Below are 20,290 nucleotides of genomic sequence, written 5' to 3'. Positions count from 1 at the left end.
TTTTTTTTTTTTTTTTTTAATCTAAGTGGTCCTCAATTGTAACTGTACATCAGAATCACCTTGGGAACTTTGGAAACTACTAATGCTTGGCCACAGTCTCCCAAGATTCCAATTTTATAGGCCCGTGTGGAGAAACTAGTTAACAGTCCATCAGGTGCATGTACCCACAAATGACAGAATAAAAAGTCTCTTTTCTAATTCCGCTCACTCTCACTCTAATTCTGCATTCCCTCGCTTGACTTCATTTCTGTCTTAACTTTGACAGACCAGCATTTAGTTTGGATTCTAAATAGAGATATAGACAATATTAATGGAAAAACTTACAAGGGAATGGAAGGAAACTCATTATTCCAATTCTATAGAAGGGAAATACAGAAAACTTTTTTTCCTTTTCTTATTTGGATCTTCACATTTCAAAACATAAACTAACAAGCAGACACTGTGCTGTCCAGATGAGGATAAAGTCAGAAACCAGGGGATGGGGTAGGGAGTGTCTTATATCTGATGTCCAAAATAAGTTAGTTCTGAGGTGCTCCAATGAGTGTGCCTGATTATTTATTCCAGTGTAACCTCAGTTCCTGCAGACACTGGATTCTTTAGGGTTATTCAGACCATCTCTGGCACCCAATAACACAGTTTGGTTGCAGAGAGGGGCTGGCAAACCTGAGAATCAGGCTCCATTGACCCAGGCTGACTGCTTCTCTCAGGCCACCCTACCGCATACACACACATGGATTTATAGGAGCTTTACAGTTTATATAACACTATTGCCACTTCACAGGGAACTCGCCAGAACCAAGACTAATGCTGAGCCTCCTGCTTGCCTCCAACAACCAGACTGCCCTTCCACTCAGGAACTCTGAACCAGGAGGTCTGACTTCACATTTCAGTTTCCCAACATCCTCATCTTCCCAAGGTGCTACTGTGTATGGCACACATTTTCCTTCAATTGGTATTGAGACATTCACTACAGCCCTTGCCACAATTATGACACACCTTAGGGTGTTGTAAGACCGAGATTAGAAAAGGTACTAGAACACTGTTCTAGATTAGAGGTTCTTCCAACACCAGAAAGATCAAGAGCCCAAGAGATTCTAGGAAACCATTAAATTTAAGCTGCTAACTCTACAAGCAAGGAAATGAAGGCCCAGAGAGGTGAGGTAATCAAATGAGATAAAGTACATAAACTGAAGAGTTTTTATTGCTGTGAAAGATTCCTGTTATTCCTGGCAATGTGACTGGCCCTGCCTTAGCTTCCCAGAGGGCCTGAAGTCTCCTACTCACAGTTACCCATTCAAATCTCTCCATCAAACACCCAGTATAAGGCTTATTAACCCTCAGACTAGTGATTCTAGCCCTGGAGGCACATTAGAAACACCTGGGGAGCAGTGCTAATACCTAACCCCACCTCAGGCCAATTAAATCAGAATCTTTAGGGGTGGGGCCGAGCATTTTTTAGAAAATAACCCAGAGGATTGATGTTGTCTGGGGCTGGGAACCACGGTCTTTAGACCAAAGTATAGTCCAGGGACCACTGGCCTCAAAAATCACCCCAAAATCTTGTTAATGATGCAGACTTCTAAGTCCACCTGCAGACTGACTCAATAGAAATAAAGTGGGTCTCGGGACTTCCCTGGTGGCGCAGTGGTTAAGAATCCGCCTGCCAATGCAGGGGACAGGGATTTGAGCCCTGGGTCCAGGAAGATCCCGCATGCCGCGGAGCAACTAAGCCTGCAAGCCACAACTACTGAGCCCTCGTGCCACAACTACTGAAGTCTGCGTGCCTAGAGCCTGTGCTCTGCAACAAGAGAAGCCACGGCAATGAGAAGCACACGTGCCGCAACGAAGAGTAGCCCCTGCTTGCCGCAACTAGAGAAAGCTCATGCGCAGCAACGAAGACCCAACGCAGCAAAAATAAATAAATAAAATAAATTTTTAAAAAAAGAAAGTGGGTCTCAGGAATCTGAAGTTGTGACAGTCACCCAGTGGTTAGAGAACAACAGCACTGGCACTAAGTGAGTCTTAGAAGTCACACCTGTGCTCCAGCTGACCCTGGAGTCCTGGATGGCCCCAGTAGCTGGCCTGGGAAAGGTTCCCAGATGATTCAGACTCTGGTGCCCACTCTAAGCTAAGAGCCCCTGCAGAAGCCCCACTGCTTCAATCACCAGCAGCTGTGGCAAACCTTTCAAATAGAGAGCTAGAGTCCATCGTGGTTCTACACAGCCACCTGGGGCTTCCCATCTCACTCAGAGCTTCGGCTCAGGCCCCCACTAGGATTTACAAGCCCAGTGGGACCACCCTGGCCTCCTCTCCCATACCTTCCTCCTCCTCACTCCAGTTTTTCTCTCCACCCTGACTGCTCTTCCCTCAGATAAATGCATGGCTCCCTCTCTTAGTCCTTCAGAACTCTGTTCAAATGTCCATTATCAGTGAGACTTCCTTATTTAAAGCAGAAAATCTGCCTCCCCACCAAACCTGTCTATCTTCTATCCCAGCTTTGTTGTTTTTCTCTGTAATACTTTTCACCATCTCTCATACTTTATGTTTTACTTGTTTATTATCTATAAGACCTCACACACTGGATTACAAGCTCCATGAAAGTAAGATTTTTGTTTATTTTGTTCCCTGTTATAGTCCCAGTGCCTACAGTGCCTGGCACAGAGCAGGCACTGAAATATTTATTCTAGGAATTAATACATCAGGAACACCAATCTCAAAACATAACTTGTACCAAAAGATCATAAAGAAGCTGATTATACCAAAATCACTTCTCCACTGATCTCATCTTGGCAGAAGCCTTTTTAAAAACAGGCTAGAGGCCTAATGAAACAGAAACCATTTAGAAATAAGTATTTCCCATCAATTAATCCAATCCAAATGGGTTTGCGAGTCAAAGACAATTTGTTCTGAGGAATAGATAAAACTATGGAGACAGAAAATGGAGTTGAAAGAAGGTAATCGAACAAATGGATTTCAGATACTGTCCTGGTATATGTGTAGGTTCAGAAGAAAACCTTAGAGCACTTATAGCTACTCTCGGACAGGAAGATTTCCAGTGGACCAGAAAGGACAGGCTCCCATCCAGGGTTACAGTCGGTGGGATGCAGGCCCAGTGCAGGATACGACAGCCCGTTTCCCACAAGATCCATCAACCTAATGAACCTGAAGAGGACCCTTCCTCTTTCCCTTGTGCCCGCTTATCCCCACCCGCTTCCAAAACATTTGAAACCATGGACAGTACTTTAAGCTCTACCAAGTCGGGAGCACTAGAAGCTTTTGTCAAGGCCACACAGCAGCTGGGGAGAATTCTGCCATTACTAAGTCTCACAGATGTCATCTGTTCTGCTCCATGTCTCCATCCTTGTCCTTGTTACCGCTTTCCTCGCCACCTCTGGTCTCTCCCCACAGTCATCCTATATGTCTAAGACCAATCTTCCCCTTCACCATTTTCATGGGTCGTTCACTCTGCTCAAAAACTTACAATAATTTCCTATAGCCAATCACATCAGCTCCAACCCTCGGGCCAGACTTTTGAGAACCTATGTCGTCTAGGCCTAGACTTTAAATTTCAGCAGCTGCTTCTTCACCCACCTCAAAGCACCAAATCACTGGCTTTACCTTCAACAGCACCAGTAAGAGATGAGACTGTAGAGCCTGGAACAGACTGGACCACATCTCCAACCTCCATTCCTGCCCAAAGCATCCTCACTCTCCACACCATCCATACCCATCCCCCCACAACAGCTTCTAGCCACACTGTCCTTTCCCACTCGACTTCCACAACACACACACACACTACACACATACATGCATGCTCATTCATTCAACTGGTAATATTAGTTGAGCACCTCCTAGGTGCCAGGCCTTATCCTAGTCACTGTGGATACCACAGTGAACAGAACAGACTAAGTCCCTCCCCATGCAGTGCTGACATTCCACTAGGAGAAAAATGGACACAAACAAGCAAATTCATGATATGTCAGGTAGTCATATAGCCTTTCTCAATAGGAGTTCAACTGTCCTATTGTCTCAATAGGAGTTCAGTAGGAAATCATAAATTGGAACGACTACATTCTCAATTCTGAAGCAAGTGAGAGTGCCAGCCATGTGAATACAGGGGAGAAGAGGTTTTAGGCAGAAGAGCAAGTAGAAAAGCCCTGAAGCAGGGAAATGCTTGATGCATTCAAGGAACCCAAACCAGAGCAGAGGCAGTCACAGGAGATGGGGGTGGGAAGCAAATAATGGAGGGCCACTGTGAGGACTGACTCACTCTTAGATTGAAGGCTATAGGAGGACCTGGGGTAAAGGAGCGACATGCTCTGACTTTCATTGTAAAAGGATCACTCCTCTCTGCCGTCTATCATAAGGTAGTAAAATTATGAGGGACTTATTTTCTTCTTGAATGTTCCAAAATTTTCTAAACTAAATATATATTTTTTTTTCTTTTTTTTTTTTTAAGGCCGCACCAGACGGCTTGTGGGATCTTAGGTCCCCGACCAGGGATCGAACCTGCGCCCCCGGCAGTGGAAGCTCGGAGTCCTAACCACTGGACCACAAGGGAATTCCCCAATTTTTAAAAAAATTTTTATTGGAATATAGCTGATTTACAATGTTGCATTAGTTTCAGGTGTACAGAAAAGTGAATGAGTTATACATATACATATAGCCATTCTTTTTTACATTATTTTCCCATATAGGCCATTACAGAGTACTGAGTAGAGTTCCCTGTGCTATACAGTAGGTCCTTATTAGTTATCTATTTTATATATAACAGTGTGTATATGTCAATCTCAGTCTCCCAGTTTATCCCTCCCCCCCACCCCCTTACCCCCTGGTAGCCATACCATATTTTTTAAATGAAGGGAAAACAATCTTCCTAATCCTTTAAGACTGAGCCGAAATTCCACCTCCACTCAAAGCCCCCTGTACCAGTGCTAGACCATGCTGTACCCTAGACCCTGGCCATCAGGACCACTGGGGTGGCCTCAGTGTTAGCAGTACCTGCCTACAGCAACTAATGTTCATGAAAGTTTCTTCTGCTGCCCTTACTTCTCTCCTGTCATGCAGGAACATGTCCCTTCGGACACTCCTGCCCCAAGTGCCTGCCTGGGTCCCAGTCTTTCTCTTCATTAACTTAATTAATTCCTGGTAATTAAAGTTACAGTTTAGTGATGAACTGCTAAAAGACTGACCTCTCAAGGGGTGTAAATATTTTTTTAATTCTTTATACAGTTTTTTAAATTCTTTATACAGTTTTTGAAAATAAATTTTATTTATTTATTTATTGCTGCACTGGGTCTTCGCTGCTGTGCGCGGGCTTTCTCTAGTTGCGGAGAGCGGGGGCCTGCTCTTCGTTGCGGTGCACAGGCTTCTCATTGCGGTGGCTTCTCTTGTTGCAGAGCACAGGCTCTAGGCACACGGGCTTCAGTAGTTGTGGCACTCGGGATCAGTATTTGTGGCTCATGGGCTCTAGAGCGCAGGGTCAGTAGTTGTGGTGCATAGGTTTAGTTGCTCCGCAGGATGTGGGATCTTCCCGGGCCAGGGCTCAAACCCATGTCCCCCGCATTGGCAGGCAGATTCTTAACCACTGCGCCACCAAGGAAGTCCTGGGTGTAAATATTTTAAAAGGGGACACTAAGTGGAAATGCAAACGTCTTAAGACTCAGAGGAATGCAGCTATAATGTTGGAACGATAGGCCATGGGGTGCCTAGTTTGTGGGTAGGTGGCTACCTTCTCCTAAAGAGTACAGGTGCTTAGAAAAGCAATGTCAAAGGGAGACAAGTGAAGTAATGAAAGATGAGATTACATCATTGCCACCACCTCTCTCCTCCCAAATGGCCATTCAATCCACTTTGGGTACCAGAAAATGTTCCCCAGAGGTAACCCCAGCCATCTCAGAGGGGTGACTTGTGTGAAAGTAACCACCACCCTCAGAAAGACAAGCCCCCTTAAGACACTTCTGGTCTGGAAGCAAATTGTTCTCCAATTGCTTTCAATGGGGGAACTCCTTGAGGGCAAAGTTCATCTCACATGATTCTTTTATGCTCCACAGAGCATCCAGCTCTGTGTTGGGCCCAGGGTGGGCCTTTCATAAACAACTGTAGATAACTGATCATTGATGGCCCAGTTGCAAAAAGGCTCCAAAGGATTTTTTTTTCAAAGGATTTTAAATACACATAAGCATTCTAACTAAGAACAACAATAGTATTAATCACATACCTAATATTTTTAAGAGCCTGAAGATTTATAGCCTTAATGAAGTCTCAGACAGTGAAGCAGTTTTTACAACCTCAGCCAGTTCAGTTCAGGTCTGGAGAGTCTGTCTAACAAGGCAAAGGCAGAGAGCAGCCCTTGTCCACACACACCCGAGCCTCAGCTGGGCCACGCCCCAGAAGAATCTGAACAGCTGCTTGCTGCCCACCCCTGGACTCCCTTCTCCTCCAAAAATGCCAAAGCTCTGCCTCAGAGGTGTTTTCGGGCCCTGAAATAGCCTTGAGAGGCTTGCAGTTACAATGGTCACCTTGAAGGTCACCTACCTTCAAGACCTCTCTTTCTGGTCTCCCTCTGCCCTTGGCTTGCTAAAGAACAACTTTAACTTCAGAACTGAACTGGCAGATAGGAGTAGAATGCTGTGAACTGCAGCAAACCAGGGGAATAAAAGTGGAGCCAGAACCCACTCCACTGGCTCACATTCAGCTCCAGCTTGCCAAGGGCAGTGTGGGTAAAGGTTCCTATGCCCAATGACTGGATGGATATAAGGATGAAGTAGCTCCCTGCCTCACTCCCAGGATGGGCTGAACCTCCAGTAGGAGGGAAATTCCAGGAATGTATTTGAGGTTTATATATAGGAACCCCTCTCTTTAGCATCCCCCATGTCAATGTGTAGGAGACTAAGAGCCCTGTGGTCCATGGGAGAGGGCCCAGGGCCATGCCCAAAAGAAGTGACTTCTTTAGAAGCATGCCCCCCAAAAACACCCAACAAATGAAGCTAGAAGCCAATTCATTCTGCTCATCAGCTCCTCCCAGATGGGTTCCTGAATTCAGGAACTATCCCGATCAGAGTTTCTAGCCTAATTCACCTGCTGGGGAGAGTTGTCTTTACTGCACATCTACCAAAGGCAAGCCTCCTTGCCTACCAAGGAGGGATAGCCAGTTCCAACATCATACCTCTTCTAGAGGGACATATTTCTGGGCAGTTTGAGTTTTTGCTTTAGGGTATTCAATGTTTGTCTCTAAAATTAAAAACAGATTTACCCATTGTTTCTGTAATGATGACATATAAGCTTATAGAAAATTCAAATGGCAGGCAAAAATATAAAGAAAAAAGTAAAAACCACTCTAATCTCACAGCTAAGATCTGACAGTAAACTCTGTTCTGCAGAAGAAGTGAACCTATTCTGAGTTAAACCTAGGGTGTTGCTCTTGCTTTTCTGGATAAGTCTGTGGATTTAGTTTTCAGAAGACCCTTAATGCCACCCCTGAACTACTCGAAAAACTTTCAGGGGTCTCCAATATTTCTGGAGCTCACAAATGGACATTAACCAAGTCATACAGACTCCCTGCCCCACACACATACTGACTTGAGGCCAGGAGTTCATCTGTTCAGCAGACATACCCCTTTTTTTCACTCAACATAGCAGAAGTTTTTCTACAATCAATCACATAAATAGACATCATCATCCTTTTCATCTCCTGGAGCATGTAAATGAGAGGAAGGGGGACACCATTACCTCTTGATACAATACCTTTAGAATCTGAAATGGAGTATTTGGGTAAATGTGACTTTACTCAAAGTCACACAACGAACAGAGGACACCTATTCTCTGCTGATGGATTTGAGGAATGACTCTGTGGTGACACCAAACTCAAAAGGTGTTCATTAACTTTTCTTTCAGTCATAAAAAGGATCCAATGTGCCATTTCAACACATACATAAACACTTCCCACTGTCCAATAAAAATGAATGGTTGGTTGAAGTAGCACTTTTATCCCTAAAAACATTTCCCAAAATTAATAAGCTAATGGATATCCCATCCTACACTCCTAAAGCATGAAGGGGGAGAACAATGGACCAGATGCCCACAAATGGAAACATACATAGACTGTGGGTACATGCAACTGCTCCACCTCACAGGCATCAACACTAGGAATGCTCTCCTATTCAGGATGCTCCTATTTTTTTTTTTTTTTAGGATGCTCCTATTTTTGTAGGAAAAGAAAAAGTTAAAACAAACGCATATAAAGATAGCGTTGGAGATAAACATCTAATAAAAACACTAAATATTAAAACAGTAGCTCTAGGTTATAGGATTTATCAGTTTTATTTCATTTGTATACCTATCTGAATTGCCTAAATTTTCTACATGAATGCTCTTTAGAGTTTTAAAAGAAAAATAATCCATAATCTAGGTTGGTCTATTTGGATTTTATTTTTTGCTGTAGAAAAATACAGATTCAAAATTCTAGAGGGTCCACCACTCTTCCCAGTTTTGTGGAAGGAGAAGGAAGTGTTAAGATGAAGCTCAAACCTCATGAAGACTGCAATCCAACAGGAAAGCTCACCATGACCAGGCTGAGTAGAGGGCAAGAATTATTACCTTCTTTCCTGTCTCCAATGTGTAGGGAAGATGAAAATCCTAAACCAATCTCTCCTTCAAGTGCAACCAAAAGAAACCACCCCTGCCCCACCTCTTCCAAGAGTTCACCGACCTCTGCTCTCCGAACAATTTCCAGTGCATCTGTCCACAACCAATCCTTGGCCACAAAATTACCCACACCACTTGGTATCTGCATACCTTCTCCAGTAATCCCCTTTTCCAATACTTTATCTCTAAAAAAGTTATTCCTCCTTTTCCTTAAGTTTCACAAACACAGGATCCCACTCAAACGGTACAGAATCATTCATTCTAACAATTAAATAATCATTGTTAACTACACTGTATAGAGCTTGAGGAAAGATTATGTTAACAAAAAGGGTTAGTTTTCATGGAGCCTGAGAAAAACAAATGGGAATTGAGGAGCAAAAGTTTGTTAGTCTGTCCCAGCCCTGGCCAGAAGTCAGGGAGTGGGGGTGGGAGGGCCATGGCCAGAGGAGAGAAACATCTGTCATTCTGCAGTTTCATTTCTCAAGGCTAGTTAATACCCTAAGTTTATGCATCAGTCTCTTCCAAGTTTGGTTAATCAGTCTCCCTGGATCCAATCAGCTCTGTGTGCCCTACAAACTGAATTTCAGGTTTATGAAACTGAGAACAAGATCCTGAAGCACAGAGATCCCACCAAACTAAAGTCACCTCCCAGGATGACATCTGTCTCTACTCTCTAACAGCAACACCCAACACATGATATGTATATGATGTATCCAATAGTCTCTGATATGTCCCTGTGACTTACAAAATTAAATCCAAACTTGACCTGCCTTTCACAAGCCCAACTCAGCTTCCCAGCCTCATCCCTGGACAAACCAAGTCTCTCATGACTCCATGCTTTCACACCTGACTCTCTCTTCATAGACTGCCCTTTGCCCAGTCTTGCTTGCCTGCAAAACTTCTGTTCTTCCTCTAAAGCCCAGTTTAAAAGTCACTTGCCCTAAAGCCTTCCCTACTTCCCCAGGCATTTAGTTGTTACTGCCCCCAACTGTAGCTCTCTAACTACAAAGGCTTTAGAGAATTTGTTAAATACATTGTAGCTCATTCTTTTAATTATCTGACCTCCCTTGGATACCCTGAGCTTCTTGAGGCAAGGAACTCACATTGTATCCATAAGCCCTAGCACAGTGTCAAGACTGAAATAAGAGATCAACCTTGAAGGACTGATCACATGGAACATTGGCATTAAGTTATTTAGAGGAAAAGAGTCTCACAATATTCAAGAATTAAATTATCTATATACTTAATCTCATCCAAAATGACAATAGGGCACGGAGGCAGCATGGGTGTTTTTAAAATTTTAAGTAATAATAGCAGCTAACATTTGTACCAAGTTAATTTGATCAGCACAACAACCCTAGCAGGTAGGTACATTTTTCTGCATTTAAGCTGAGAAAAGCTTGAGGCTTTTCCAAACAGGAAACTGAGGCACGAGAGGGGTTAAATAACTCAAAATCATTCAGTTAGTAAGTGGCAAAAGCAAGACACAAACTCGGTAGTCTGGCTCCAGAGCCAGTGTGCTCTGGAATCAGGAAGATCCAGGTTTTAATACAGATTATGCTACAAATATGGCTTTGGATAAGTCATCTAACTCCTCCGAGCTTGTATATGTAAAGGGGGCAGGACAATCCCTTTCTCTTAGTGCAGGGAGGATTAAGTTAAATATGATAATGTTTGCAAAAGTCTCTAAAATGGATTCTCCCACCTAACAGGCACTCCATAAATGTTCATTTATTTTCCTTTCCCTTCATAAAAGCTGGGCAAAATAGTCTCTCTGAGGAAAAGGATCCTCCCCCAGACTGCGTGAGGCTTTTAGAAGCAGATCAAGTAGTGTGGCCACACAACACAGAAAGCCTTGCCTTACCTGTTCATCTCTGTCCATACCAGAGTCCTTTTAAAATGTAAATATCATCATGTCACTCACTTAAAACCTTTCAAAGGTTCCTAATTACACCGGGGATACAATCCAAACTAAGGAGGGAAGGCATTCAGTCCCTAAGGCCCCCAGTGATCTGACACACCTCTCTATAAACTTATCTCCCCTCTCCTTTTCCCCCTCCAGCCATACAGGCCTCTTTCACTTCCTCCAACTTGCCAAGCTCTCTGCTGCTCCACACATGGTTAACTCTTCACCCTCCTTCAGGTCTCAGCCTAAATGTCACTTCCTCAAGGGAAGCCTTCCCTGAGCCCCCAACCCAAATCAAGGCCCATATCTCTTACCACTCTCTTCACCTTTCTTTCCTTGTACTCATCACAGTTTGAAATGATTAGTTTACCACTTCTTTCAAAGTTTTATTCAAAAGACACCTTCTCAGGAGGCCTTTCCAGACCACTCAAATATAAATTCAGTCCCTACCCAATAACTCATATCCTCCTTCCCTATCTTCTTTTTCTCATTAGCACTTATTAACAGACTATATTTTTATTATATATTTTATTGTCTGGCCCCTTAGAATGAAAGCTCCACAAGGGCAGTTATTTTTGCTTGCTTTCTTCACAACATCTAACAATGGCTGGCACATATTGGTTGACAAATATTTGTGGTGGAATGAAATTTCAAGATTATTTATTATCGGGCCTTCTCACTGGTCTATGAGCTCAAGCTAAAACATGTCTTTCTGGTTTCCCGCTGTACTCCCAACACCTAGTCCAGTGCCTAGCACATAATAAGTGCTCAGTAAAATTTTACTAAATGAATCAAAGCCATGACCAGTGTAAAAATTGGAAAATGGTCAAAATATGTGTTAGCACCTTGCTTCCGCTTCTCTTTCACTGTATAATGTACCTGTGAGTTTAAGGAAACAGACCCCTGAAATCCCACCAAGCACCTGCCAGGCATCTATCTGTCCACATCCTGTATCTTCAGCCACACTGTACACACCAACAGATGCACTGTACAGGCCCTCCAGAACACAGAGCTGAAGGCAAGTGGGCCAACCCTAAGCCAAATACCATCTTACCCCCAAGTCCCATCCTCTGACTGCCAGTCCTATTCTAGGCTAGTCCTGGGTGCCAGACATGCTGTCCTGGGTGGGCCCGTGGATTTATTCCAATCCAGGATTTTTAATGCCACCTCTGGCCTACTCAAAAAAGAAAAAAAAAAGTTAAAAATCCCTGAGCAGCTCGAATAATCCTGGGGTTCTCAAAAGCAGACATACCTAAGGTCGTACGGACCCCTCCCCCTCACATGCGCTGATCCAAGGCCAGGAGGCCATCTGTCCAGCAGACGCTCGCCGTCCTCCCTCGGGTCACATTGAGCCTTTCCCCCCCGGGTAGGCAGGAAGAGCCCCTGCAGAAAGACAATCTCCACCCTGATCAACAGGCCTGGTCACCCCCTGGGCCCCCAACTCTGGAGCAGGAATACCCGTCTACTCCCGAAGAAACCTCCCCCAGGGTCAGAACTTGGGCGGAGGTGGGGGGAAGGACTGAGGGGCGCCAAAAAAGGTCGATCCCCCAAGTGTCTGTCCCGTGACGACGCCAGCTCTTCGGGCGACCGGGACGGTCCGGCTGACAGGGCGCCCCAGCGGGGGAAAGTGGCACCGTTATCCGTGCCTGGGCGGGGGGCCGCAGGCCGACGCCGAGGGCGGCCGCCCGTCCCGTGCCGAGAGGACAGCAGCGTGCCCGCCCGGCGGGGTAGCGGCGGGTCGCGGTGGCGGAAGGGGCAGGCTGCCCGTCCGCCGGGGGCGGGGTGGGGTGGCGGCCGGGGCCCGCCAGGCGGCGGTCAGGGGAAGTGGCTGCCGCCTCAGGCGGCGAGCAGGGTCCGCCTGGCTGCAGGGCCGGGCCGCGGTGCGGGCGCGGGCTCGGCCTCGGCCCTGGCTCCGCTCAGCCCCAGCTCGGGCTGGAGCGGCCTCGGCGGCGGCCCCGGCCCACAAGCCCCGCCCGGCCCGGCCCGCGGGGGGCGCTTACCTGGCGGCGGCGGCGGCTGCAGGCCCCGGGCTCGGCCGCGCGCGTCCCCAGCACCGGCTGCGGGAGCCACAACATGGCGACGGCGGTGGCGGGCGGGGCTGCGGCTCCGGGGGCGGAGCGGGGGCGGGAGCCGGCCTGGCGGCGGGACCTGGCTGGGGCCGCGGGGGGGGGCTGGGGGGGGGGGGCAGGCGGAAGGCGGTTTGGACCTGGGCACCCGCCCAGGGCGGTGCGGCTGAGGGGCTGCCCCGGCCTGGGCCCGGCTTCTCGCCTCTCGCCTACCGCCTACCGCCTCCCGCCCCAGGCAAGCTGCGCGGCACCGACCCGGCGGTGGCGACAGCGGCGGGCTGGGCGGGGCGGGGGCGGTGCCGGGCAGAGCTGGACCCTAGACCTCGCAGACCCAGGCCCGGCCCCCGCCCTCGCCTGACCCGGTTGCCCCGCCGAGCACCCGGCGCGATTCCGGCCCGGCGGCCGCTCCCTGCAACCTGGGCCTCTCGTTCTCTGACCGGCCTCCAGGGCAGGGGCCTTCGGTCAGGGCCGAGGTCCCCCACTAGAGGGCCACGATCTGCCTACGCGGCTGTCTCGCCCCAGCGGACAGCGAGCGCCTCTGGAGCCGGCACGGCGTCCTCTTCCCTCAGATCTGGCACCTAGTGGGGCCTAGTAAGCTGTTAAGTGAAAGGTAGCAGAGGTGGCGTGGGCCTGGCACTTAGTAGGTGCGCCCTAAATGTTCGGTCATCGCTGGATCTAGGGACTTGCAAGCAGGCCTGGAGGTGCGGGGCGCTCTGACATGTTGTCTCTGGGGTGACCGTGAGACTCACGGCGAACAGAGTTGGAGGCCTGGCAACGGGTGCCTCCCAGGGGTAGACTGCAACATCTCGGAGTTACAGGGGAAGCTATGACTGTGCGAGGTGAGAACTCGGAGAGGCGGGCAGATGGCCAGGGCAGGACCTTCCAAGAACCCAGAGTACCTGGAAACTGGCGGCGTTAAGGTGGCAACTAGGTTGAGGGTGTGAGAGCACGGAGATGAGGCCTTGGTGTCTGGCAGTGAGCACCCACTGCTAACCACGGAGAAATGCCCTCTGAAGAACCGGGAAAGAGACGCCAATTTGCTCGAGGGGTGCAACTGATTTTCAGCCAGGGCCTGCTGTGGACCAGGCTCTAAGCTGAGTTGACCACTTGGGTAGGGGGTGTGTGGTAGTGAAGCAATGAAGGCAGTAACGGGTGATGATTCCAGAAGTTTGGCAGGAAGAGGGGGAAAAGAGTAAGCCTATAGCTCCAGGAGTAGTAAGAGTAAAGGAGAGAGGTGATTTTTTATTTTTATTTTTTCCTATTTGAGGAAGAGCTCTCAAAGGAGCTGAGAGGGGAGAATAAAAGAGAAGAGATAGGATAATTAATGATGCGTGATCTCAGAAAAGAAAAAGGAAATAGGGCTGGGGAAGGGGGAGGAAGAATTCAGAGAAGAGGCACACCTCTTCCTGCTAGGTTTAAAGGATGCACAAAGATAGAAATATTTTGAGGTGGGGAGGTATGCATACGCAGCCCTGCATGTTTCCATGGGTCAGCTGCCTGGATGACCCCCAAAGTCAACCATAATTCTGCTGGGGGGTCACTGCCCTTTACAATTTAAGTGCAATTGGCTCAAACCCCTATTCCACTTAGAGTGGGAAACCCAGCATACCTGCCAACATTTCCAAAGATTCACGGGAGAACTTACATTTCTTCAAATTATCACTGGCCCCAATTTCTTATTTACAAAAATATACTCTATTGTGCTCTTTTAGGAAATTTGTCACTATTCCCTGGATACCACTCCATGTATATTCCCCCAAAATACAGTACCATGCTTGTGAAAACAAGCAAAATGCCCAGTGTTGTATGATTTTTAAATTATAGTTCATTTGTAACCATTAAAAATCATGTTGAACACAACATTGTAAATCAACTATACTCCGATATAAAATTTAAAAATTTTAAAAATCATGTTGAAGAAAAAGATTAATGACATGGTATATACTTGTAATTAAAAAGCACATCATAAGATGATGTGATACTGGGACTTCCCTGGTGGCCCAGTGGGTAAGACTCTGTGCTCCCAATGCAGGGGGCACGGGTTCAATCCCTGGTCGGGGAACTAAATCCCACATGCATGCCACAACTAAGAGTCCACATGCCGCAGCCAAAAATAAATAAATAATAAATAAATATATTTTTTAAAGATATGATACCAGCTTGTAATATATAAATATACATAAATGTGTATCACACGTAGACTTTTTTTTTACATTTATTTGCATTGGGTTTATTGGATAACACCATATTGAATATCTTTAATCCCAGAATCTGCTTATTCTTTTTTTAAATTGAAATATAGTTGCTGTACAATATTATACAAGTTACAGGTGTACAATATAGTGATTCACAATTTTTAAAGGTTATAATCCATTTATAGTTATTATAAAATATTGGCTATATTCCCCATACTGTACAATATATCCTTGTCACTTATTTTATAGCTAATAGTTTGTTACCTATTCCTCCCCTACCCCCATATTGCCCCTCCCCTTCAAATTTTTTAAAATGCAAGGTGGAGAGCAGGGTAGAATATAATTCCATTTTTTATAAAAATTATATATATAATTAATATTTACACACATATATATTTGCTTATCCAGGCATAGCACATATCTGATGGACACAAATGAGACTGGGGAGGGAAACTGGACGGCTATGGGACAGGACCATGAGGGAGACCTTTTATCACCGTATGCCCTTTTGTGCCCTTTGAATTTTAAACCATGTGCTTTACCAATAAAGAACAAATAAATGCAATTTAATTTTTTTTAATGCATATACTTTTTTAGTAGTGTTCTGGATCACCAGGTATAAACAGGAAAATAAAGCAGGGCTCTGGACAGCAGACCTAGCTATTTCTTCTTTTTTTTAATTTTTATTTTTAAAATTATTTATTTTTGGCTGCATTGGGTCTTGTTGCTGCGCACGGGCTTTCTCCAGTTGTGACGAGCAGGGGCTACTCTTTGTTGCGGTGCACGGGCTTCTCTTTGCAGTGGCTTCTCTTTGCTGCGGAGCACAGGCCCTAGGGTGCGCGGGCTTCAGTAGTTGTGGCACGCAGGCTCAGTAGTTGTGTCTCACGAGCCCTAGAGCACAGGCTCAGTAGTTGTGGCGCATGGACTTAGTTGCTCCGGGCATGTGGGATCTTCCCGGACCAGGGCTTGAACCAGTGTCCCCTGCATTGGCAGGTGGATTCTTAACCACTGTGCCACCAGGGAAGGCCCAGACCTAGCCATTTCCAAAGTCACCTCCCGTGCCCAGAGGCTGCATGGTGTCCATCAAAGAGCATCACAGAGGGAATCAGGAGACTTGGCTTCAAGTCCAGCCTCTGTTACCAACTCTCTGTGCTGCCCTGGACTGGTCACCTCATCTCTCTGATCATCCCTTTCCTCTTCAGTAAAATGGAGGCCATAGTACTTTTGAGCTACGTAATATAAAATAATATCACACATAGATTTTTTTTTTTTTCGGTATGCGGGCCTCTCACTGTTGTGGCCTCTACCGTTGTGGAGCACAGGCTCTGGACACGCAGGCTCAGCGGCCATGGCTCACGGGCCCAGCCACTCCGCGGCATGTGGGATCTTCCCGGACCGGGGCACGAACCCGTGTCCCCTGCATCGGCAGGTGGACTCCCAACCACTGCGCCACCAGGGAAGCCCTCACACATAGATTTTTAAATGGTATTTTTATTTTCTTCTGTGACTTCTTATTTTTACAGTAGTACATTAATATTTATCTTGAAATCAGGAAAAATGATATTTTAAAGTGTATTTTTATGAAAGGTATTTTTTTAAGATATTTATGGAATTCAGAAGAAAGATATTACGAATCAGGAAAGGAAATTGGAAATGGATATTTGAAGGATGGATGGGACTTTGGCAAGCAGAGATGGGCTAATTGAGGAGGCTGCCCTATGCAGAAGGAACAGTACAATGATACAGAATGAGAAGTTCAGCAAACACCAAGAGGTCAGTTTGGTTGGAGCACAGATTCATGTGGAAGAAATTTAGGTGAATCAGTCTGGACAAGTAGGGCAATTGTCCTGAATGCCAGGTTGAACCCTTTGTAATTTGACAGCTGGGAGAGCCCTGGAGCTTGAACTGTGCAGGTGATAAATTTTTTTTTTTTTTTTTTTCGGTACGCGGGCCTCTCACTGTTGTGGCCTCTCCCATTGAGGAGCACAGGCTCCGGACGCGCACGCTCAGCGGCCATGGCTCATGGGCCTAACCACTCTGCGGCATGTGGGATCTTCCCAGACCGGGGCACGAACCCATGTCCCCTGCATCGGCAGGTGGACTCTCAACCACTGCGCCACCAGGGAAGCCCCAGGTGATAAATTTTAAAATAAATGTTCCTGTATCCTCTTCCTTAATGAGATTCTAGATCTTAGCCCTTCTACCCTAATGATATCTGGGCATCTGATTAACTCAGAGGGAAGCGGTAGGGGCAACAGTTTTTGCATTCCCTGTTCACAGAGTGAGAACTGGCCCTTGCTTCTCTGATTATTCATTACTACAATTTTTATTCACAAGGCAGAAGTTTCAGAGAGCAAATTAGCAAAGAGTGAAAATGAAAGGAAGAAGAAATGTGCATTTTAAACCAATGCTTTGCAAAAACTTTTTTGTTTTTTTACAACTTTCTATGAGGTCAGCTTTTTCTTAGATTCCATATATAAGTGAAATCACACAGTATTTGTCTTTCTCTGATTTATTTCACTTAGCATAATGTTCTCAAGATCCATCCGTTTTCAAAAATGGCATGATTTCCTTCTTTTTTATCGCTGAATAATATTCTTTGCACTGTTTTCTGACTGTGAACCTCCATAAGAAATATATTCCACATTTCAACTCAGAATATATACACATGTGCACACAGACACACACACCTCTGAAACAAAGCATTTCATGAAATATTACCATTTTATGCAATGCATTCTGATATTTTCAACTTTATTATTTTTATTTCTTTTTAAATACTGGTCATTGATCTTATGACCCATTATAGGGCTCCAAAATGCCTTAAAGGACATTGAAAAAAGGCTAGACTATTATTCCTTATGTTTGCAGTTCTCATTTAAATATCCATACAGGCAGTGACCTTAAGTTTGCCATGTTTACATGTCCCAGAAAGCCTCAGGACAGGCAAGACTCTCTCAGGATGTGGTGGGGGAGAGAATAGAAGGACTGGCAGGAGCCATGTTTGAGTTTCTCTTCCCTTCTCAGTAAATATTTCCTGATATCAATATTTCTCAGGAGGCATAAATGTTTTCTCCTTTGTCTAGCTTGAGATACAGACTGAACTTCAAACAAGATTAGACTGCTGCCTGCAGACTACCAGAGACAACTATTTATTTGAATGAACAGAATCATGGACTAAAATAAAAGGGAAATAATATGTCTGGATTGTGACAATACATAGAAGCCATCTGATCCAACGCTGTTGGAGTACTATAGGGACAGTAAATTTTATCCCTTACTTAGAAGTTTGGAACCAGTGAAAAGCTGAAACTATCAACTTTATTACCAATAAAGCTGAGCTGAAGAATGTTCTGGTTGATGACCAATAGGCTTTTTACTATTCTTTGAATTAAAATATTCTCCCCCAAAACTCCAACCTACAACTTGCAGAGGTCTAGCAACTTTAACTACATATGATTAGAGAAGATTGCCCTCTCTATAAGGGCAGGCAGATCCAAATTCACGAATTAGGTAGGTCACCTGGAAGAACCAGGACAAAGTCTCCTACCTGACCTCCTATGGGGAAAAAAAAAAAAAAGAATGGGGAATAAGGATTTATCCCTGCCCAAACAAATTGGACCTAGCCCAGTAGTTGGTCAGTTAATTGGAAAAGTATATTAAAGCAGTGAATTATAAAAAGTGACAAATACAAACCTTAATATTTTATTTTCATTTCAAACCTATAACGAATACCCACTTGCGAATCTTTTGATGTGAGGTCAAACCTTTTATGTGAGCAACAGTGGTGATTAGAATTCTTGAGTTGTCTTTCTTACATAATTCATATCCATGATATATTTTCTATGCTTTCCGATTCATTTTTTTAAAGTTGACTGAGGGGGACTTCCCTGGCGGTCCAATGGTTAAGACTCCGCACTTCCACTGCAGGGGCCACAGGTTTGATCCCTCGTCCAGGAACTAAGATCCTGCATGCCCCACAGCATGGCCAAAAATAAAAAATAAAAAAAATAAAGTTGACTGAGGACTTAGAGCTTCTTGCAAAGCAATATAACTAGAGGCTCCCTCTTAAAAAAAAAAATCCTTCTTAATTCTCTCACTCACATCTGGTTTGACAGTAATTTTCAACTGGTCTCTATCTAATATTTCCAAAGCATTCAACTGACATTTCATAGAAACAACTCTTTCTTTTTCATGCTTATGTGTCATCAGTTTATGTAATTTTAATTAAATTAATTATATTCTGGCAAACAGCTGTCATAAGCAATTTTGGGATCAAACACAACAGATTCTTATTAGGCATTTAATAAAACTGGTAGGAAGAAGTATGTAGATATTCCAGAGATGGACTCACTAATCCAAAGCATTTAGCAGGCATGGGCATTAGTCAATATGTTTATTTGGAGGGAATGGAAAGTATTGATTCCAGAGAGTTCATTAAAACAAAACCGGTTAATGCTCATATACTAGTATTACCAACTCTGGGTGCATATATCTTAACATTCTTCTTCCATTATGTATCCACTTTATAAATGTTTATTGATATTCAGGACAGCGCCAGGCACTATACTAGGCCCTGAATAAGCACAGCTCACTGAAAGGGAAGAAACTGGTATGTAAACAGGATGAAGAGGCAGGATGGAGAAGGAGGAATGTTAAGGAGCAAATCTCTTTACCTTTCTCCACTCCATCCCCTCAAAATCACTGTCCCTCCATTCCCACTTAGCTAAAAAATGGCTTTAAATATCTTAGGATTGGTATGGCTATCACAGAAATCACCATGGTAATACCACCTACTATGTTAACAGTATGTATATATATATATATATATATATATATATATACACACACACACCTTATGTACTTTCCAGTGCTAATGAGATGATTCAATTGGTCCATTCAGAGAAAGCTGTGGCAATGGGAATTGGTATAATTCTCTTAAAAAGCAATTTGACAGTACTTCCAAAGAGCCTTAATAGAGGTGTGACTCTCTTTTGACTCATCAGTACCACTCCTAGAAACTTTTCCTTAAGAAAAAGTCCTCCCTCCTTTTCACAAAGATGACACCGAAGGCAAAGAAGGAAGCCCCTGCCCCTCCCAAAGCCGAAGCCAAAGCAAAGTCTTTGAAGACCAAGAAAGCAGAGTTGAAATGTGTCCACGGCCAGAAAGAAAAAAAAAAAAGATTCGGCTGTCACCCACCTTGCCACAGCCCAAAGCACTGAGGCTCAGGAGGCAGCCCAAATATCCTGCAAAGAGCACCCCTAGGATAAATAAGCTTGACCGCTATGCCATCATCAAATTCCCCCTCACCACCAAGTCAGCCATGAAGAAGACAGAAGACAACACACTTGTCTTCTTGTGGATGGCAAGGCCAATAAGCATCAAATTAAACAGGCTACGGCTTCCCTGGTGGCGCAGTGGTTGAGAGTCCGCCTGCCGATGCAGGGGACACGGGTTCGTGCCCCGGTCCGGGATGT

General features: G+C 45.1%; 1 protein-coding gene and 1 pseudogene across 6 annotated transcripts in view; one reads left to right on the top strand and one right to left on the bottom strand.

Annotated features, from left to right (window-relative positions):
• ZNF592 (zinc finger protein 592) overlaps window positions 1-12,642 on the bottom strand; it is a 54,589-nt gene extending 41,947 nt beyond the window's left edge. For 2 of the 6 annotated variants that reach the window (XM_055087906.1, XM_055087907.1), the window contains exons 1-3: window positions 12,553-12,642; window positions 11,805-11,935; window positions 10,511-10,537 (exon numbers count right to left, since the gene is read on the bottom strand). In XM_055087906.1, coding sequence (XP_054943881.1) covers window positions 10,511-10,537; window positions 11,805-11,935; window positions 12,553-12,627 — 233 coding nt within the window. In that variant the 5' untranslated portion in view covers window positions 12,628-12,642. The remainder of the gene's footprint in view (window positions 1-10,510; window positions 10,538-11,804; window positions 11,936-12,552) is intronic. The other 4 variants (XM_028496505.2, XM_024117227.3, XM_028496510.2 and 1 more) reach the window with 4 other exon arrangements.
• A 7,058-nt stretch (window positions 12,643-19,700) lies between these two features.
• LOC112062546 (60S ribosomal protein L23a-like) overlaps window positions 19,701-20,290 on the top strand; it is a 1,054-nt pseudogene continuing 464 nt past the window's right edge.

The sequence above is a fragment of the Physeter macrocephalus genome, chromosome 11 (assembly GCF_002837175.3).
Source record: "Physeter macrocephalus isolate SW-GA chromosome 11, ASM283717v5, whole genome shotgun sequence".
NCBI classification, from domain to species: Eukaryota; Metazoa; Chordata; class Mammalia; order Artiodactyla; family Physeteridae; genus Physeter; species Physeter macrocephalus.
The sequence above is the reverse complement of the archived record's forward strand: the minus strand, read 5'-3'. Positions and strand labels throughout refer to the sequence as shown.